This window comes from Bicyclus anynana, chromosome 19 (assembly GCF_947172395.1).
Source record: "Bicyclus anynana chromosome 19, ilBicAnyn1.1, whole genome shotgun sequence".
Classification (NCBI taxonomy): Eukaryota; Metazoa; Arthropoda; class Insecta; order Lepidoptera; family Nymphalidae; genus Bicyclus; species Bicyclus anynana.
In genome coordinates, this window is record NC_069101.1 from 996767 (window position 1) to 1019919 (window position 23153).

Below are 23153 nucleotides of genomic sequence, written 5' to 3' on the forward strand. Positions count from 1 at the left end.
TAACGAAAGTGGAACAAGCCAGCTTAGCGGCCTAGGGATAATAGCAAAAACTGGCCAATTTTGCACACGAATTTAAGATAGGCATGCTGCCAAAGAACAAGATACTTTATCTAATGTACACAATATACATACACACGTTACATTTATTGCTTATATTTATATTATTTCAGGGTAGAAGAAATACTCCGGCGATCGATAGGAACACTAGACAACGACGCACAGAGACGAGCGTCGAGCACGGCGAGGCGTTCGTTCTTCCGACGGAAAAAGCACAGAGACAGCAAGGAGCTGGCTTCCTTCTCCAACACGGAGCTGGGCTGCTGGAGCGACTCCGGCACCCTGGCTGACGATGCGCCCCCGCTCTCCTACCAGAGGGTCGAGAGGTTGCACTGTAAGTCGGTGGAAATTAATACACACACGTCCCATAAAACAACAATTTACACACCATTCGGACTTCATACTATCACACTGCTGTCATTTGGTATTAAGCACAATCATTAGAATAGAAACTGTTTTAGGGCAGAGTGACGACGGAACGTGGTAATATTATGTAATTACGGATTACAGTTTACTGTATAAGCATCGTTGCTTTCGGGGTTCAATTATTTATCTAATTAGCTTAAAACGAGTGACATGGGACGGGCCATTAAACATCGTCGTGGCAGTAATTCCTCCAGACTCCAGTACCGCGCACACCACGTCGCCACCCATTACACACTTGCAGCAATATCAATAGAGTTAATATGCAACCCATATGTCATTTTGTCTTTGATGTCGTAGATGGGGAGGACGATGTCAGAAAAATAGTAGGTGTCACTTGGAATAGATAAGCACATAACCGTTTAGTGTGGCAGATTCTAGGGAAGGCCTATGCTGAAAAGCAAGACAATCTCAACATGCCGGTGTCAATTAACTAAATTTTCAAATAATTTATAGATATGTAAGGTTGTTAAATAAAGATATTATGACATGGGCGTGTCGTCAGACGGCAGCCGGCGGCCGGTGGCGGTGCTGGGCCCGCTGCGCGACTGCGTGGCTGGCAAGCTGGTGACGGACTGGCCGCACGTGTTCGCGCGCGCGCGCCCCGACCCGCGCGCGCTGCGGGACCTGGCCGACAAGGTGAGGCTCAACTTGCGCGTCGTGGGAATGTAGTTTATTCCCACAGACACGCAAGCCAACCTTATGAACCTGCTTAGTGGCGGTTTTAATACAACAGAATTTTTAGCCATTGCTGAGCATCACATTTTACCATAACACAACGTTATAGGAGGTTTCGGCCGTGGCTAGCTACCACGCTACCGACAAACGTACGTGAGATTGCAGTCAGGGGCTAACTTGCAAAAAATAAAAAAAAAATAACTCGTTTCCTTTTTCATCCAGGGCGTCCATTGTATAGTGGACGTCAGCGTGCCGACCATCGAGAAGCTGCACAAGCACCAGATCTACCCCATCGTGCTGTTCATCAAGTTCAAGTCCTTCAAGCAGATCAAAGAGGTGAAGGACACGAGGTACCCCGCCGACAAGGTGTCCGCCAAGGCTGCCAAGGAGATGTACGAACACGGCCTGAAAGTGGAGAACGAGTATAGAAATTATATCTCGGGTGAGTCTCTCATGTACATGTTTTTTTGGGGAACTGGGAATGCGTTACGAAAAGTGTGATGGGTTTAGGAGAACAAACGTTGAGAGGGAGACCTACAGAAGTTTTACTTCAGTCGTGTAGTCTAAAGAATAGTTGTTTTATTTAAAGAAATATTTTCTATATCTTTAATATATGACATGTCTCGTTCCTGTCAAATTACTTGGAAAGACTGTTAGGTATGACTACGACAATAGGACGCAGGGATCGAACCCAGAATACCTAGCTTCAGATAGGATGTTTAGTAGGAATTGGTATAACGCTCTTTGTAATTTAATTGCAGCTGAAATACCAGCGGGCGTGAACATAGCGTACATGTGCACGCAAATCAAAGAGGCGGTAGAGGAGGAGCAAAACAAAACCCTGTGGGTGCCGTCCGCGCAGGCCTGACCCCTGCCCCCCACGCCCCCCACCCGCACGCCCTCCTCCTCCACCCCCTCGCGCAAGTCCGTCACCTTCTGCACGCACTGCAAGTACGACAAGCCCCCCCGGCACACGGACGCCGACATCCGATACTACTCCGACCCCGGACAACCCGACACGCCGAAACAGAAAGCAAAAAAGAAGCCCAAAGAACCAAAAAAAGACTCGACAGACAGCGACATGAAGTACTACTCTGAACCGGACGCTAAATACTTCGAAATCGACTACGAATTCCTGAAGGAGTTACGCAAAATCGCTCGCAAACATTGCCCCAAGTGTAAAAGAAGACGGTCTAAAAACAAAGACTCGAAATACAAAGACAAGAGTAGATTGAAACCTCCAAGACATGTTCGCATGCGGGAGAATTTGGTTCTGTGCAACGGTCGCTATCACAGCGACATGGAGCATTGTCAGCTTTGCTGCAAGATATGTAACCGTTCCACGGACACTTTGGATTCTATGGAGGACGAATATTCCCTAGTGTCCAAAAGTTACAGTCTCCCATCCAGTAAAGGGACGATTAGTTCGCGATCTAAATCTACTCCATCCAATCGCGCGCGGGAACGGAAGAATTCTGTGCAATCGAACAAATCGGTGTCCTTCCTAGAGTCCAGCAACGAGGAGTCATTGAAGGACGAACCGAATTACACAGCTTCCAGTTTCACGAATGATTTAAAAAAGTTTCTCCTGAAACCTGCGTCGCCAAGACTGAGTTTACGCGAGAAGTTCATCATAAGTTTCAAACAAGAGTTGGAGGCGACCAAAAAGTCGCCCAAACTCAAAGCTATAAAGGGACTGTGGAAATCCTACTGAGATATATAAATATATAGCCTTTTTTTATTTATTTCGTATTAACCTTCTGTGATTGTTAAGCTATGAACTTTCTTGTGTATTGTTATTAAATTTTTTGAGAATTTATTGAAGAGTTAGGCGGATAAGACTTATTTTTTATTTTATACCTTTCAAACTTCAATTTGCCGGTTAATAAATGGTGTATTTGATGAAAAATTCAGTGTCCAAAGTGTTTCTTTTAAAACGAATAATTTCATGTTATATAATATAATACATTGCATTTTTGTATTACAGTTACATTAAAATCAGTATTAACAGTATTGACGCTGCATTGAATAATATACAAAATTTCAAGGTCACAGTGAAATTATAACTATAAACTGTTTAAAATCAATAAGGACAATTTTATTTATTTTTAGACTCAATTGCGTACTTGATGATATATTTTGTATGTATTATGGAGATTATAAAAATATAAATAAGTAATTTATCAAATACACTATTTCTTTGCTAAATAAAGCAACCTGCAGCCTAACTCACACTTGAGATTTCCTTAACTTGGTGCTTATTTTAGATCTTAAAACTATCGGTTCTCTATAAACATATTTTCGAGTCAACGTACGTGTTCAGAATTGGTCTAAACTTTGTATTAGCAATGTGTAGGTGCTAAATAAGTAGAAGCTTTATGTATGAGGACATTTATTGATGGCTACCGGCGTGTCTGATTTTGAATACAATTTTGGTTGGATGTCGACGCGTGTTTGTAAGCAGGCTGATTGAATCGATCGCACTTAATCCGTTATCTATGTGAGTCTTTCATGATAACGCGACTATACGAAAGAAATAATGTGAAAGAATGTATAAGAAATATTAGATTCTGACGAATTGGAAACTTTCTCCTTTTTCGAAGACGATTATAAAACTTGGCGAAATGGACTTGTCTTGTCTCAGTTGCTTTACTGACGTTCGAAGTACTATTTTAGTCATTTTAGACATTCAGATACGCCATTCATCGGAAGTCGACAAAATCAGGTTAATTTAAATGTTATTAATCTAAATTAGACAAATTTAAATGAAACTCAGACAGTACGTCTGTAGCTGCCAATAGATGTCCCAAAATGGAACTAAAGTTAGGAGTTTGAGAATTTACCTCTATACAATAAGTATTCTGTAAGAAGTTACTAGGACAATTTGTAGGGTTTAATGTCTGTATTTGAACGTTTATCGTATTAACAAGATATTACAGCATCGTTTCTAAGCGTTTACATTTTTGGAAGTGTGTGATTTAGGAGCATCCATAAATTGTGTTTTTTCAAAACAAAATGTGCTACAAAATGTGCCCAATTACGTTGTTTACTGATGATTTTCGAAGATGTTTTTCAAGAGATCAACCTCCATATTTGAAACTTTTTAAAATCCCATAGATAATAAAAAGGAGCCCATTGTGCCAAATAATCTGCTTCTGTATGTTCTCAACGATTGGTGCCGTTTGTCCTTTTGTTTTTCTAGTTGATTATCTTTCTCTGACAGGTTTATAGCCATGTGAATAAATTCGCCAACATAGTAAAATGATTGTTAATGGCTGATTTTACGCTACTTTTAACGCTAAATTTAAACTGAAAAATGCCTCGTTTACGTGGTTTATGGATGTTCCTATATTGAATTTTTGTCCTTTACAGTTTGTGACTTGTATCTTTTTGAAGACTCTTAGATGGTGCCCGATGAAATACATTCGCGCCAATTCTATCGAACACGTAACTTAACTATTTCAGTTTTATTAAAAGCAAGCAACTCTTGCTATTGTTTTGTTAAATATTTTAATATTACTCTCAGAGCTAGGTGTCTCATGTTTTGTTTCTGGAATATATTAAGCCTTATGGGCAAATTTGGAAGTTTTTATAAGACTGAAAAGGATTATAAACCAAAATTGACATTGAGTTCTTTGAAGTCCACAACTGATGACCACTCTTGTCCTCTCTTGAAAAGCAGGTAAAATAATGAAAAAAGAAGTATCTTTTTATATTATGCCACATATCACAGTTATTGTAAGGACAAAACAGGACAATAACCTGCGATGTGTGGTATAACCTAGAAAAAGGTCTCATGCATATTAAAAAAGTACAAAAATCAATATAAATTAAAAACCGCAAAGTTAGCTAGCACCCTGTAGAGTTTCTCATATTGTTTACGGGACTCTCTGTATTGGATATACAGACTTCCCTTAACTTACTGCACCTTCACTTAAAATAACGCAAGCAGTGCTAATTTTCAGTTAGATTTGGTCAAGGATTGGTTTTGTTTGTTTTCTGTTTCGTGTTCGATAGAATTGGTAGTCATTTATTACAATCAAATAAAGTACTACAAAGTTTTATATGAATATTTATATTAATATTTGATAATATAATGCATCTTCTTCCCCAAATTGTCTTTTATCTATAATACAATCCATAGTTATTTCACAATATTTCAAAGCTACTATATTTATATACAATTATGTGACGTGAAACATTTTATATCTAGTGACCATTTAAAATTACAGTTGAAGGCTTTGTTTGGTATTACTGATGGTAAAGTAAGTTCTGAAAGATAAAATATAAAATTACAGAATATTGTTTTATTAGATACAAAAAGTTCAAAATAAATCAATAATTAATTTCTACCATTGTCGAGTTTTGTGAACTGAAATACTATTCTTTAGCGATTTTTTATAACTCGGCAGTACGAGTTTCGAATTCTCTATATCTCTCTATTTGTAGTATTGTGTTAGCTAGAGAGATACAGAGATTTCTAACCTCACACTGTCACTGATATTTTTCGCAGCTTACTTTACTATCTATAAGCATTTATGGGCTCTTTTACATTACGAGTAATGTTTAAAGCTTTTAAGACCTGATTAGAATATTATACCTAGATTTTCAACTAGAAAATAAATCTTTTGGCAAATATTAAAGTGAATCAACCTCTATAAAGTATTGTAAAGTGCAAGAGTCCCAACATGCCTTTCTTAAAAAGCCCTTAAAAGTTTTTGAAAGTGTCTTAGTCCTTAGACATTAGGTATTAGATTGGAGTAACACAGTTCACCTTAGACTTAGAGGTAGCATAGTATGTTTGAGGTAGTTCCTTAGGGATCAAGTGAAATCGTAAAACTTTTGTTATGTTTATAGACATTTATAGTATTATAGAATGTATGACGTAACGATTCCTATGACGCCGTCTGCTCATTTGGACTTTTTGTCATAGTGAAGTATTGTTACCAAGTGGTATATGCAATTGAAATATAAAGAAGCACGCTCACTGTTGAGACGGTGATGTGATGAATAGTTCCAGCACAAGAATTGGTGAATTTTTGTTATAATGACATTTAAAATATATGGAAGCGCACGAAGTATGTGGAACTATTTGTCACATCTCTCGTGGGTTGAGATTTGGGTGAATTTAGTAATCCATTCCAAGACTGTGCTCATTTGGTAGCCGAGCGATGAAAACAATGGTCGCACTGGGTAACGATAGGTGACAGTGTCAAAAAGTTACAAAATCATAGTGACTCAGAACCACTGAAGGGAAATTATTGGCTATAGTCGATTAGAAAAAAATACGATGTAACAAAATTTACACTTCACTTTAGTTTTGGATAAGAAACTAACTCAGTTTTAGACATATTTCTAAATTAAAGTGACAGAGAATAGTTCTGTTCTTAATCAAAAGACCTTTTAAATGGGATCTGTCAATTTAGTGCAATTTTATCTATTACTGAGTACACAACAGTTACAAAACGTGACATCAAATTGATAAAACGCGTTTTCTGTCAAAATATGATACTTGGCCTGTCATTTTAGTAATGGAACGGTAACAATACAGTACAACGAAATTAATAATTTATCCGTAATGTAACAATATTAGAATGTTATTTTATGAAAACTCTAGTACACATATCACAAAGCACGTACATTAGGAAGCACCTTGCAACACTAGATATATAACAATAAATAAACTTACAGGCGTTCCCACTGTGTGTGTGTGTAATATAGCGGTAAATAGTATGTTATATAACATTTATAATAGTATGTTATATATCATTATTATTATTATTTCATTTATTATTTTTAATTATTACAAGCGTGTATGTATGTCAATGAATAATCTTTATGTAAAAAAGTGTTATATACGAATGAAAATGAAGGATTACATATATAACAAAACAATTAATATATTTGTGATAAAATTAATTAAACACTTATGTGATTGTTTCTTTAATCTGCAAGAATCCTTTACGCTGTTCATTCTTATTTTTTTTTTAATATTAATGAAGTGATACATGTTGTATAATATAATATTACAGCTAAATGGGAGCGCCTTTTTAATGAATATCTTATATTGATTACATATACCTTTAGACGTCCATATATAAAGCGTTATACATGTTTAATTATAAGTAAATATTACACATACGTTTGCGTATTGAAAAAGTAATCGGAACATATAGGGTCGGATATTGTATGTAATGTAGGACCAAATTTTTTAACGTCTATGAAAATATTTTTTTTTGGTTATAATATTTAATGTGTTTTAAATATTTACATGGGCAATTTTTTGTTACAGCTTGTGTTTACATGCGATAAAATCTACAAACACTACTATATAAATATGTGAAGTAAATTGACAGGTGTGAAAAATGTGTTATATAGTTTGATTAAAAATAAACTTGGTTTCATTTAGCTGAACACAATTACAAGTCCACTGAAGTAGTTGCCGTTTTTTTTATTTTATATGCGTTTTTCATATATTTTATAATTTGTTCGATACTTTCTCTAACTTCGCGTTCGATTGTTGACATACACTTATTACAGAAAATGTCAATTTAGTTTTTAAAACCTGTCAATTTAGTTTAAAAGATTTGTCCGAATCACCACTAAACATAAATATAGTGCAGAATGGATGACTACGATCTCATTGATATTTTACATTGTGATGAGGCTTTATAACGATATTAATTTTTTAAAATGATTTTCAGCACAGTTTTTAGTGGTTAAGTTTTTTATGTACAGACGTTTGGTACGAGTTTATGTGACGTTAGCACTATTCGCTTTTCGCCGTTTTTTGGAAAATGATTTTTCGTACGCGCACAGTTTCGTATAAGACGGCCACTGGTTACTTTTATGTCCAAAATCAAAGTCAGAAATATTCTAAAAAGAACAGGAAAGTTTATTATGAATAGTAGTCACCTACGTTTGGTATTATTTGTGGACGTAGTTCCAAGTGAAAGATATAAACTATAAATCATTAATATTATTATATAACTAAATATTACCACCGCTTATAAGGCAACTGTGCGCGTAAGAAAAAGCCTTAAGATTTTAAGTGTAAACGTAGATTGAGAAACCTATAGACAAAGATTAAATGTTTTAAAATATTAATATACACATTATTCTTAACATCAGTAAACACGTAGACTATCCTTGTTATGACGTTGTTTCTTATTATTTAAAATCATCGTAGAATCAATAGGATTAGTGAATGATTACCTGAATGATTGTTTGTTATTTATTAATTCTTAATTTTTTTTATATAGTAATTTACAAGTTTATTTTAAAATAATATTAAAACTACCTACTTATATTGACTTTCTTTTTATTTATTAAATTTCTTAACTTATTGTATTTTTCTTCATAATCTAAAATAGGGTACCAACGATATAGGTTTCTCTGTCTACGCCTTTTAAAGTTTTGTTGTTTTTTTCGGTGCTTGTATGGCGCCACGTGTTTTATAACAAGCAATATTATATATAAACCGTTATATTCAAAATGGAATGGCCGGGAATAATAAAAAATGATATAAACTATTTTTATTAACTAAAGCTCTGAAACTATATTTATGTAGAGATACTCTCAATATTTTTTTAAACTTAAAGTTTCTACTTGCTATATTTTGGAGTACTGAGTCCTTATTGGTTGTGACGAAATTAAATGTGACTTTTTAAAATTTATTATCAAATAATATTAGCAATGTTTAAAAAAATTACCAAACTTTCTCTCCAACTAAGCAAAAAGCCCGGCTATTGGACTATTGCCATACCCACATGGCAATAGTCAGTGATTTTTGCACTCATGGCATGGAATGTTTGTCATTTTTGTGTCAAAAATATTCTTAATGTTAGCCGACGTAAACAGAAGTTCAGTTTTAACTGCACAATGGAAATGTTCATTTCATTTAAATGGTCCGTGTGCAGTTGTTGGCAGTTTTAACTGTACAGTTTTTTCTAACTGTACAGTTAAAACTGCACTTCTGTACCACCAGTTAGCTTAATGTGCAATGGTCATAATTCATTATTTGATTTTTAATTAGTTCGGGAAATTAACAAAACATTTCAATAAATGGTTTCCAATATGACGTCACGTTTCTTTTAAAATGTCATATCGAATCGGGACTCAATAATTCTCTCTCTCTATCTGCGTCCTATTATGGTTGTTTAATATTAAAAATATGATTACTGTAATACATAAAGTATGGTGCTAATTTTAGTAAAAACCCATTCAACGAATGATTACGAGGAGTAAAACAGATCACTATTTTTGGTAATATAAATATTTATATTTACTATACGCATTTTAAAAGGCCTCTTTTGATATTTTTTCTAAAAAAATATGTTTTATTAAATGTAAAAACTCGTCATATATTGTGCAAAAAAACAAAAACAACGTTGGAACATACGCAAAATATGAAAGAGGCCTTTTAAAACGGCTCACCTTTAGCACACCGTCTAATTTTTTTTTTATTATTCCCGGCCAAATGAAAAAGTATAATAAAATAGTTACCATATATATACATACATATAAAGAATATTACCTACTTAATTAAAATTGCACAAAAATACAGTTCAATGTATAACTAAAAAATATATTTTTAAGCCACAGTTAGTTATTAAGTGTATGTTAATTTTGATCTGATATTACAGCTAAGGAATTTGGTTGCTAAGGGCTGTTGTCCACCGCGGATGCGTCGCGTAGCGGGAGCAAGCCATGAAAATGTTCACAGCGAAGTTCCTTGCAACTTGGTTTCTTTTTGTCGTTTTAATTATTTACTCGTATATTAAAGCCTTTGTATACGATTGACATTTTTAAATATAAAAGAGGGTCTTTGAGGTTATCGTATTTTAACATACCGATAACGATATAAACGATACATATGTTTACAAAACCAATTTGCAGCGCTTTTCGTGTGAACAGCGCTGCAAATTGAATTTGGAAATGCGAATCTACAAGTAACAACAGGCTGATAGACTTTGCTGGTTGTAGATTCCCATTGAGGTCATGTTGTACAAAGGCGACGATCGTTTTGTTATTGGAGTTTATTAATTAATTTAATTATTAAATGTAAGTATATTTATTCATCCTATATAAGTACGGCAGCCGTTTTCTCTTTTAATAATATTTTACAATGAATGTACCAAAATTATCGCAATCGTTTGCATCTCTCTTCATTGGCATTAGCATACACATCATTTGATTTTCTTGATCATTGAAATGAAAATGCCACGTGTTATTCTTGGCATTGTTATATTCACTTCAACCTGACTTGAGATTTTGTTTGAATTTTGATGAAATTACATTTAGTATGGAATTCAATCTTTACTGACAATCTGCTTGAATAATAAAGGATTTTTTAGCAATATTCGTATCGATGTTATTTTGACTTTTAAAATAAATTGATAATCATGGTTAGTTACGCTTCGCATCGCGCCTAATGTGGAATGCTAACCTTAACATTTTGCTTGATAATTTTATTATTGTACATTAGAAATTAATATATTTTTATTTATAATAATAATATTATTATAACACTTTGAGAGTCCCTAAATGTGTATTTTAAAATGGACAATAAACAGTATTTAAATTATAAAAAATATACAAGGTAGTTTCGATGTCTTATTTTGGAGATATATTTTATCTGTTGATGTTTTTTGGTTTTTATTTTCTGTATTTTTGAATGGTATTATTATTCTTTATGTAAATTCGTTTTAATTATTAAGTATCTTGTATATTATAGCAGTTGAGTGAAAATACCTTATAATATTAATTATTATATTATTATGTTTATATTGTAATGGTTCAACGAATTGTTTACAATTTGGAACGGAGCAATAAATATTATACGGAAGATTCTTATTTGTTTTATTTTTTCTGATTAAAAACAATAAGGTCACTTGAGATTGCATAATAGTATAACGTAGCATGTAAGTAACTTGCAGACCTTCCTCGGTTTTACCCGCGTAGCTCCTATTTCTGTGGGAGTTCGTGAATCAAATATAGCTTATGTTAGTTACAGATAATGTATTCAATTAGTGAATGAATTTTTAAAATCGGAGCTTATTCAAGCTTTATTCAGCTTATTCAATGCATGCAATCAAATCTCTCTTTATAATATTAGCATAGATAAAAACAAAGTTTGTGTGAAAAGTACTTTATTTTTCAAGTTTAATTAATTTAATTTTGTGAAAGTTTGTACTTTACTAGAAAAATATTAAAATCGTCATTCGAGATTTTTCCAAATTCTGCTTCTAAAGGATTAAAAAGGGGTAGAAGTTTTTTCAATATAAATCGTTATATCGTATAAATGTCTTGAGTTTTAGTTTTGTAGCTATAATGATTAGTGGACTATTTAGCAGATGAAATAAATAGGGGTTGAAAGCTTACATCACTTCACGCAGATGAAGTCGCGGGCATTCGCTAGTACTTAATAATTTCATTACATGTGCATTGTGCACGTAAATAAAATGTCGTTAAAATACATTTTCATAATTAGATTTTATGATATGAGACTTAGGAATTTATTAGGTATGTAGGTCAAATCCACCGTACATAAGTAGTTGATACGTATTTACTATGCTAGATGCAAACATGGACAATATGCGAATTAAGTACGTACGTGCCTACTTATCTGAGTTGGGCTTGGTTTAACTAAGAAAAGTAACTTTCTCTAATTAGTTCACCGATCGCGTGCCGCGCAGGATAAGTTGTGTGATTTGTGAAACAGCTCCGATATAATTACCTACTCCGGATTGGTTTTGATCCGAGCAGATAAAATCAGTCCTGGATGGAAAGTTGGTGGAACTAAAACGATAGTTGTCGTCACAGGTACAATTATAAACAAAAGTGTTAAACACGTGCTTCGTTTGGCTTAGAAGCAGGGGCGTAGTTACCGCCGTATTAGCCGTATTTTTTTTTATTCTCTACAGGTTAGCCCTTGACTACAATCTCAATCTTGATGGTAAGTGATGATGCAATCTATGATGGAAGCGGGCTAACTTGTTAGGAGTAGTATAAAATCCACACTCCTTTCGGTTTCTACACGACATCGTACCGAAACGCTAAATCGCTTGGCGGTATGTCTTTGTCGGTAGGGTGGTAACTAGCCACGGCCGAAGCCTCCTACCAGCCAGACCTGGGCAAATTAAGAAAATCTCAATCGGTCCAGCCGGGCATCGAACCCAGGACCTCCGTCTTATAAATCCACCGCGCATACCACTGTGCCACGGAGGCCGTCAAAAAGGATACGCCGTATCAAGGATACGGGGCCCCCGGACTACATGGGCCCCTTACGTGTAAAAGCAAAAATTAGTAAAACGTAATCCATAAGCCCACTTAGTCTGGTGCTTCCAGGAAGAAACAAAACGATATCTAAACCTAACCTATGTAAAATGAATACAAAAATGTTTGTTATAACATACTACCTACACAAGATGTAATATTTTTTTTTTGGTTTGAGTAAGGGAATTGGGAGTTTTTTGGCAATTTTTTCTGATGTGCCGCTTGTCTATTGGGCTCCCTAACTAATTTTGATACAGGGCCCCTTCAAGGCACGCTACGCTACTGCTTGGATGCTTAAGGTTTTTTAAGGAAAAAATAACTTAATTTAAACTGTTCAATTTATTAATAGTGGCATTTTAAATTACCTACACTAATAAAATTTAATATAACAAAAGGTTAATGTAACTTATGTACATATTCTTAAGAGTTGGGGGTTCGGCGATTTAATCCGACCACCTGAGGATTCTGCTGTGTCTTTTTTTTATTCCTTACAAGTTAGTTTTGACTATAATCTCACCTGATGGTAAATGATGATGCAATCTAAGATGGAAGCGGGCTAACTTAGTGAGAGGAGAAAAATGCTGTGGATTTTTCTCCTACCTTTCGGTTTCTACGCGACATCGTACTGGAACGTTAAATCGCTTGGCATGTCCTTGTCGGTAACTAGCCACGGCCGAAGCCTCCCACCACTTAGACCTGGACCAATTGAGAAAACCGAACCGAGCAGCGTTAGCTAGTCATTGATACGTTTGATACGGCGATCGCAACGTCCCTGCCATTCTATTCTTGTAAAAGTTGCCGGTTTTACTATCGCCTATTGTATACTGTGATATCACGGCGAGCACAGGATAGATACCTACTCCCCGTAGCTGGGTAGTTACATGAAAACACAAACAGGTAAGCACGATCTCGTGCTGTCTCGATCACGAATTGATTTGCGGGTCTTGTGACCTGTATTACCTGTATGAAATCCGCCGTATAAGTGCACAACCACTTTAATGTGAAGGAATTAATGAGCATGCACTGGATGCCGACGCTAAGCGTTTCTGTTAAACAAAGGGCCACCTGACAAGATGATGCTCCGAGTATAGATGTTTTATTATTGAATAGAAACAAGCGTTAGGTACTTAGAGGTAGGTGAGGTAGGTACATTTTTTTTTAATTATTTTGTCATATATTTTAAATATGACCAACTAGCGGACTACTTCGTTCTTTTAAATATGACCAGGACGCCCGCGACTTCGTCCGCGTGGAATTTAGATTTTCACAAATCCCTCGGGAATCATGGATTTTTCCGGGATAAAAACTAGCGTATGTGTTAATCCAGGCTATAATATATCTCAATACCTTCAATAATATATATCAATACCAAACTTCAGCTAATTCGGTTAAGTAGTCGAGGCGTGAAAGAGTAACAAACATTCATATCATCAAAATCATCAGTTTTCGCAAATCTCGGGAGACCATGGATTTTTTCGGGATAAAAAGTAGCATATGTGTTAATTTAGAGTAAAATCTATTTAAATTCCAAATTTCACCTAAATCGCTTCAGTAGTAGTAAACATCCATACTAACTTTCGCGCTTATAATGTTAGTAGGATATTCTCATTCCCCTTCAACTAGTTAGGAAAGACTGTATTAGGAGTGGGTAAACAGACCAACGGGGCGGGGATCGAACTACCACCCCTCGGTGATGAGTCCGACCGCTCTTACCGTTGAGCTATTGAGCAACGTTGTCGTAGCCGTTCAAATACAAAATTCAAAAACTAATACATTTTCGAGTCAGTACGACTCGAAGCGTTGCATCAGTAATTTTCAATATTAGGTATTCAAGAAAAATGGCGTCTTAAATATTTTAAAAACACAAAAACCTAAAAAAATAAGATAAAGTATTTTTTTATTGTATTGTATTGTATGTATTGTAATTATTTATTATTAAATTAATTTACGTATTTTTAGCGTTAAATTTTGATATACAAATTAGGAAAAAAAATGTAAGTAGGTATATGCGGATGGAGATGAGATCATGCATCTCATCTCCATCTGCATATACGTTACGTATATACGTTTGGGTTTTTATTGGTTTCACCGGCTTCACCACGCTGCTTACAAGCAGACTCATTCTGGATCATTCTTTATTCTGTGGATAATACGTAGAGCTTGCTCATACAGCGGAACATTAAAAATGCTGATGGTATGTAAATGTCGAAGTAGAACGAGATAGTAATCAAAACAAATGAATGAACGGAAAAGTTTGGTTCAATTATTGTAACAATCACGCTGTAAAGTGGTTTATTTATCTTCTTTTTGCCCTCCGTGTTTTGCGCGTCCACCTGCCCAGTCGCGATTACCTGTCTCCATACAGCGCACGCGTTTCAAAATGGCCGACTGTTTTGCGCGCCAAAATTCGCGAAATTCAACCAATTGCCGCGTATTGAAATATACACAGGTCGTTTAGTTATTTATTAAAGTTTTACAAATAGTACGAAATTGTTGTAAATTGTTACAATTTAGTTTTGGGATCTGTAATTTTAATTTTTTAAAAGAACATCGGAAAACGGTTACGAAGTAATTTTGAAAATCGCAGTTTTTAGCACTGTTAATTAATTGATTAAATATTTTTCTTGCTTATTTTTTTTATTTAAGTACATAATGTTGGATAGTCGATTATGAATTCTTGTGTTGTAAGATTTGTTTTTTAAAAACAACAATTATGAATGGAAAATGCGTACGAAACTTTTCGGATGTTTGGTGTTTATTGTGTTGATACTGTGCTGCGATGGTTTCAATAATAAGAAGAAGGTTAAAAGAAAAATAGGGACTGGTGCTGGAAAGAATAAAGTCTTTTTTGGAAATGTGACTGAAAAACATGGTGAAAAGCGAGGATTTTTGCCACACGGTAAGATTTTTTTATATTTATAGGTATGCCAGAGAAATAATACTGTTTTCACTACTCTTGCTCAAAAACACTGTCATATTACCACTCCACAGCGGGGCTAAACAAGCATATTAGCCTCTAGGGGCTAAAGTAATTTTGTTTTTTTAATTCTTGTCTGTTACGAGTACTTGCTAAGTACTAGCCTACTATAAAACGGAGGAGGTTTTATTCGAAAATAGAATCATTATAGGTAAGGCACTGATTGTTTTGAAAAATAAATAAAAAACTTTAAATTGGAATGAAATACAGCGTTCTTGTCTGTGGAATGCGTTTATTTTTTTATTGAGTTGCGAATAGAACGAGATTTGAAGACATGGGACATCCTTTACGGTGTAATACCTTTGCCTCTTTCTCATGTGAAAAAAATAAAATTAAAAAGCGAGAATTTAAAAAACAATTGGCGTGAATACTTGATTTTTTTCAGAAATTCATTGTCAATTTGTGACCGTAACTTACATATTTTTCAACAATAATTGTTATTTTCTCGCAATCGTAGTGAAAAGCAGAGTGTAATACGTGGGGTTAAACCCATTATAAACTCGGTTTCTATTTATATAAATACCTCGTATATAATGGGTCTTTTTAGCCCCTTGTATAACAATCTACTATTAATACTCCACTTAAAATAAGTCGTGATAGCTCAGTTGATATGACCTCGACGTTTGATTTGAAGAGTGTAGGTTCAAGTTCAGTCCAATTCTTCAGTTATGTGCGTTTTAAGAAATTAAAAATAACGCTAAGATAAAAAATCCTTTTTACCAAAAAAGGACTTCCTAAATAATAATATCGTAACTATGTACTACTTAAATTACTTAAATACCAACTACACAGATTTGTTTAGCAAACAGGTCAAGATTTTTTGAATCCCATACTGTCACAAGTAATTTTCTTATTTTGCCTTAATCCGGCATTAAAACAAATACCAACTTGTAAATCCACCGTGCAGACCACTGTGCCACGGAGGCCTTCGAAAATTCAGATTGGAGATAAATTAGGTACCTATCTATCTATACCTGATTAACGTGTAGGCTAATTATTCCGGAAAAAATCATGGCTCCCAAGATTTGTGTAAGACTGGATTTCACGTAGACGATGTCGCAGGGATCAGCTAGTTGTCTATAATTGTAGAAAATGTTAGCTAGCAATGAGTCACATTTCCTTATCTTGCTAAAGTGGGTAGGTATCTCGCTCTTGTGGAGGGGATAAGTTCACGATTATACAATAACTAGCAGACTTATCTAACCCCTTTTTAGTGCTCCTTACTTAGGTTAGTCTTTTTTTATTCTTTATAAGTTAGCCCTTGTCTACAATCTCACCTGAAGGTAAGTGATGATGCAATCAAGGATGCCAAAGCAACAATCTCACCTGATGGTAAGTGATGATGCAATCAAGGATGCCAAAGCAACAATCTCACCTAATGGTAAGTGATGATGCAATCTAAGATGGAAGCGGGTTAACTTGAACCCAGGACCTCCGTCTTGTAAATCCACCGCGCAAACCACTGCGCCACGGAGGCTGTCAGTAGCTACCCAAAATATAGTTTAACCTACCATGGTATTACAAGTATGTACCTACGGTAAGCAGTGGCGTGCGCAGGGTTTTAACTAGGGTATGCACTATAGGTACAAAATGTAAAATTCCTATCGCAATACAGGTTCGTAATGAGTTCTCAGGGTAGGCAGGGCATGTTTGTATCTATGGTGTGCACGCCACTGACGTTAAGCTATGCATAAAACTATGAAAACAAAGCTAATAGCTTCCTCGCTTCATAAATCGTATAGTTACTATCACACTTCGACGTCATAAAACATGTTTAACTTATGCATTGGCAGCTCCGAAATTGCTTTGGGATCCGTTTCGTGTTGTAGGTAGAGGTATACGGTGCACCTACTAAGTGTCGCCGCACACGGGCCACAGCCACAAACGCCGCCACAAGAAGCTAGAAGGGGCCACAAAAGTATCTGAAGCGCGCGACAGCCACTTGTGGACCAATTAAGAAAACCTCAATTGGCCCAGCCGGGGATCGAACCAGGACCTCCGTCTTGTAAGTCCACTGCGTATCCCACCGCGCTACGGAGGTTGCTGCTACTATTCGACTCTAACATGTTCAATAAGAGAGAGAAAGGTGCGGAACCGCGCAAGTGTGGTGTGTTGGCGTTTAGTGGCCGATGCGGGCCACAAGAAGCAAGCAGCGCTGGCTACTTGCCTCTTTTGTAAACAGTGTTTAAACTGAATTATGGAAGTATTATAAGCTATATTTTATTTTGTCCCGACAATAAAAACCAGTAAAATTTTTGCCGCCGAAACACAACACATTAGCAAGTAACGTCATTCATAGATAACAGCGTGATTGGCGTTTGCAGTGATGTGATATATCACGTCACCGCAAGCGCCAATCAAAAACCGATGCCTAGTAGCGAATGACGTCACAGTGTTATGATTGGCGTTTGCGGTGACGTGATAAAAATACAATTTTGTTTTGTAAAAATATTACAATTACGACATTATTTTCACAAATAAAAATGTGATTAGAGTTTCTAGGTATCTAAACTGCCTATATGCAAATCTTCTTAGTTTTGTACAGTAGGCGAGTAGCCTATTGTAGCGTGTGGCGGCCACCGTCCATATAGAATGTACTAGCTGACGCCGCGCGGTTTCACCCGCGTGGATCCCGTTCCGTTAGGAATACGGGGATAATATATAGCCTATAGCCTTCCTCGATAAATGGGCTATCTAACACTGAAATACTTTTTCAAATCGGATCAGTAGTTCCTGAGATTAGCGCGTTCAATCAAACAAACTCTTCAGCTTTAAAATATTAGTATAGATGAAAACTACAGGAAATATGCCGGTAGCGGCGTTTTGTGGTTGTGGCCCGTGTGAGGGAGCCCTAATGTAACAAAGTTGGAACTTGAATGAGGTAAGTTACCCACTCGGACCTGCTCAAAGTTGTACAACTGCTAACTCTTCCGGACGAATTCAAAGAGGGTCAGGTTTCCGGAAATAGTATATTAGTCTAGTAGAAGTCTACCCGACAAAATCGTACATTAATAATGGACAAAATATGATACACTTCGTCTTCGTTCGGTCGTTTTTGAAGTCGTCCATCTACTTAATTAGCTGTTCGTCAACTAATTAACTGTATGAACATGAAATCTATATAATAATATATAGCTGAAGAGTTTATTTGTTTGAACGCGCTAATCTCAGGAACTACTTAGGTCCGATTTGAAAATTATTTTTAGTGTTAGATAGTTCATTTATCGAGGAAGCTATGGGCTTTTATGTTTTATCCCCGTATTCCTACGGGAACGGGAACCACGCCGGTGAAACCGCGCGATGTCAGCTGGTGATGAATGAAACCGTATGAGTAGTCACTTCGAAAAAATTTAAATGTAAAAACCAAATCAAGTGTATGAGTTACCTATACGTAAAAATAATACCATGTGTAAACAAATAATTTTTTTTTTCAGTTTTTAACATGACTTCATAATTTTTTTTTTTATTCAAAAATTTTTGTTTTCTATTTTTCAAAAAAAAATTTTTTTTTATTGAGAAAGAATACAATATGGAACTTAAGCTAACTAACAAAATTAAATTGAATATTTTTTTTTATTCTTTGCCTTCTTTGCTCTGTAGTTAAGGGCTAACTTTAACTACAATCTCACTTGATGGTAAGTGATGAAGCAATCTAAGTTGGAATCGGGCAAATTTGTTACGAGGAGGATGAAAATCCACACCCCTTTCGGTTTATACTCGACATCGTATTAAAACGTTAAATCGGTTGGCGGTACGTCTGCCGATAGAGTGGTAACTAGCCACAGCCGAAGTCTCCCACCAGCCAGATCTGGACGTATTAAGAAAACCTTTAGCCTAGCCAGTTCATGGTCAGGTCTTTTAAATCCGCACATATCACAGCGCCACAAAGACCGGCAAATATTTCATAGTCAGGATTCGAACCCAGATTCCCACAACCTATAGCCGTATACTCTAACCACTGGGCCATCGAGATAGTTCACATATGGGTACGCAATTCTAAAACCGAGTACCGCGCGGCCTAGAAATGGCTGCGGGTTGCGGTTCGCGCGCGTCATTCAGCAAAAACTTATTATCACTGTTGATAGCTACTTGGAAAATCGAGTTTACAGTACGAGGCACACCGGGCGAGATACTTATACTTTGTTGTAAGCATTATTGGAAATTGTAGTGACGTCATAATCGCCGCATCTGCTGTTATATATGACGTTTTTTTTCAAAAACATCGCTAAATGTTTTAGACTACGTACTCGTAAAGCTAAAAATTAAAACTAAAATTCGAAATGCATTTTTAGAACGACATTATTTATTTCAAGTTCTTCGAGTACCACAATTTTATTATAACATTCATAATCACACTAATATCACACTTCACATCACATCACACATCACATGAGTCACACAATTATGGCAAAATAAACTTACGAAAATTTAAATGTAAGTTGTACCTTTTCTGCGTAATAAACAAGTTTATAGAAGCACTAGGTTTGGAAAATGTCCCTCTTAGACTGTTTTTGAAGCCTGGAAAACCTAATGAAAAAAAATATTTTAAGATAGGTATGGCACAAGCATTACATGAAAGTACCACCTGTGTAGCCAGTTAAAGCAGTTACATAGGGTAGTTTAGCCGGTTTGCCGCCGATGGTTTTTGGCCCGTACTTAGTTATACTAAGTAAATGAGAAATCTTTGCTTTATTTATGATTTAGCTTTTTTGTGACACCACACGCACACCACCACACACCACCACACACCCATAGATTTCCATGTTCTGACATATTTTATTACGACAACAAAACTTTAAAGCTTTTGAATTTCAGTATAATACCACTATAACACAGATCTAATGCTTTCGACTGTGCTTCTTTAAAACTCAAGCATCTAAATATAATTAATAAAACAAAAGATAGCACGCAGTAAACTTTTGCGAAGTAAGTTACTGTTAATAGTTGTTATAGATGTATTGTTAAAGATGAAATAATTTCAACGTATTATATAGGACTAAGTTTATATAATAATATTTAGTTTAACTAAGACATTACTCATGAAATATATTGATTTGTGTGTAATAACCCGACCAGTTATTAGTAATTATAAGGTAAAAACTAAATATGAAAAAAATAATACACTAACATTACTTATAAAGGCAAAAGTTTGTGTGTATGTGAGTGTGTATGTTTGTTCCTCTTTTAGGCTGCGGCTACTGAAGCGATTTGGTTGAAATTTAGAATGGAAATATATTTTACTCTGTATTAACTCTTCAATTCCCAGTGTCACCTGGAGGTGACAGACGTTTATAATTTTTTTTCTACCAGAAGGAGATATTATTTTTCAAATTTACTATTATTGTTTCGAAGCCAATATGTAACATTATCAATTATTTTTTTTTGATAACACTAGCGATATGTCATGTGTCAAATTCATTTAGTTGTTAAGCGCGAAATTGAAGGAGTCTGCGTTTTAGTGATCTTTTGCGATATAAAGTGAAATATAAATGCCTCGACCGTAAGTATTGTTTTTTTACTTATTACATGTAATAAAGGAATAAATAAGCTGTAGTACAAATGTTTCTTATTCTAAAAATAACTTATAGCGTTATTGTTACAACGTCCGAAGTATGCAGTGTCACCTGTAGGTGACACTGGGCATTGCAATAACAAATTGTCCTGACTTCATTCTAAGAAAAAACTTGTTACATTTTGGCCTTATCGCTATGTGGTGATGTTTTTTTTATAACTTTATTACGTATAACAGGTTGACCTTGGATTATAGTTGCAGGCAGAGGAGAACTCAGGCGATATTATTTTATTTTCTCCTTATAATGGTGTTTTTACAGGTGATGATAGAGGGAAGAAACGAAGCTAATATTATACATCTCCCCAGTCGCATGCTTCGCTCTCATGTTGTAATACAAAATATACTTTACTATTATTCCGAGTAGTTACGAGAGCAGAATGTTGGAGTACGGGTACTGGTCGGGAAAATCGTTTGGACTACTGCAATTCATAAAACTTGAGAACGAGAGAAAGAGCTAGGCTCTTCCTTACGTCAAGCTTCTGAAGACCATATTGTAGCTAAGTAGCATGACAATAGCATGACTTACTTTGCTTTTAGCTTAGATGCAGCTTGTCAAATTAATGTCTGAACTGAGACAAGATTCAAGATTTCTTGGTCAAAAAACTACTAGCCTTACTGCGTTTTCCGGTGAAATGTTGCTACTTGCAAAAATGTGACAAGCCTTCGATCGGCAATTTGAGAATCTACCTCTGCAGATGATGTTGAAAGTCCCTACTGAGGTTAGGAGCGCTGGGAGAGCTGACGATCACTCGCAAACCGACACTCAACGAAAATGTGTATGTACAAACCACCACAATATAAAATGTATTCCAATGCAATATCGGTTTGCATATAGTGCTGTACAGCTTTCACAGTAAATGAGTTTTCTATTTGTTTACATAAATACACATTATTATAGAATCTGTCGTTTCATTCCTACTGTAAGAATAAGAAAAATATTGTTTCCTATAAGTATAGTCTCAAGTATACTTATAGGAAACAACAATGCCTCAATGCCCAGTGTCACCTGTGGGTGACACGCCCATAAAAAAAAATGGGGGTGGTTCATTTACATTTTATTTATTTTTTTGTAATAACTAAGTGTTTGTAAGCTATGTTATCCAAAGAAAAACGAAAAATCTATATTAGCCTTGACATGGGAATTGAAGAGTTAACACACAGGCTACTTTTTATCCTGGAAAATCTATGGTTCCCGGGGGATTTGTGAAAAACTGAATTTCACGCGGACGAGGTTGGGGGTGTCCGCATTACATATGAATAAGTTATCAATAAATTCAAATATTTCTGTATACTTAAAACTTCGAGTTCCATATTATTTACAAATATCTTTGTTATCATAGAAAATAATCGTCTAGCATCACTATCTTACCATAAGTGGATAACTGTCCGAGAACTGGTGGAATTACCCTAGTTGTTAGTTGTCAGTGTGACACACAGTTAGCGGGATGAGTTGCCATATTCGCGAATGATTTAATCTCTTTTACGACTCTACGGTTTTCACTGCGGGGGCCAGGGGGAAGAGGGAAGTGAAAATTCCATAAACGCTACTTTACATGTGATTTTAAATGATTCGTTTTATGATAACTTGAAATGTAATATTGGTTCGATTGCCTCAAGTGCCAAGTTATCATTAAAGAAATAAAAAAGCTAAATCTATACTTCTATAGTAATGTTATATAGAGAAAAAATTGTGGTATTGTAGGGGGCTTATTTCTGGGTCTACTGAACCGATTTTTAAATTTCTTTTAGTAATAGAAAGCCACTTTAATTGTGAGTGTCAAAGGCTAGATTCCCGTATTACACGGGAACGGGAACTACGCGAGTGAATCCGCGAGACGTCGGCTAGTATTATAGGTATATTGGAGTATTATTAGTATTAGAGGTATATTGGTATTACATATTCAAGTAAAAAGTGTCATAATTATACTTATTATATTAGGTACCTATTAGCTCAGGCGAACTATTTTTTATGTTCCAAATTATATACTGAACATATACGTGTATAGCGGGGTTTCTACAATAACACTTAAACCAAAACCATTCTTTCTTTATTTATGTCAAAAACATAAAAAAACACAAGCTTTTTATTATCTCCGTAAAAGGTAATATAAGTGATGTATAAACAATAATAAAATCAAAATGAAATACATTTTTTTCTCACGCTGAACG

General features: G+C 35.3%; 2 protein-coding genes across 4 annotated transcripts in view; both read left to right on the forward strand.

The window, feature by feature from the left end:
* Nucleotides 1-11009, forward strand: part of LOC112053096 (disks large homolog 5) — a 36621-nt gene extending 25612 nt beyond the window's left edge. The window contains exons 25-29 of the mRNA XM_052887288.1: nucleotides 171-391; nucleotides 986-1119; nucleotides 1381-1600; nucleotides 1920-2005; nucleotides 2084-11009. Coding sequence (XP_052743248.1) covers nucleotides 171-391; nucleotides 986-1119; nucleotides 1381-1600; nucleotides 1920-2005; nucleotides 2084-2872 — 1450 coding nt within the window. The 3' untranslated portion in view covers nucleotides 2873-11009. The remainder of the gene's footprint in view (nucleotides 1-170; nucleotides 392-985; nucleotides 1120-1380; nucleotides 1601-1919; nucleotides 2006-2083) is intronic.
* Nucleotides 11010-14762: 3753 nt separating this feature from the next.
* LOC112053078 (uncharacterized) overlaps nucleotides 14763-23153 on the forward strand; it is a 44169-nt gene continuing 35778 nt past the window's right edge. For 2 of the 3 annotated variants that reach the window (XM_052887410.1, XM_052887412.1), the window contains exon 1: nucleotides 14763-15334. In XM_052887410.1, coding sequence (XP_052743370.1) covers nucleotides 15160-15334 — 175 coding nt within the window. In that variant the 5' untranslated portion in view covers nucleotides 14763-15159. The remainder of the gene's footprint in view (nucleotides 15335-23153) is intronic. The other variant, XM_052887411.1, reaches the window with a different exon arrangement.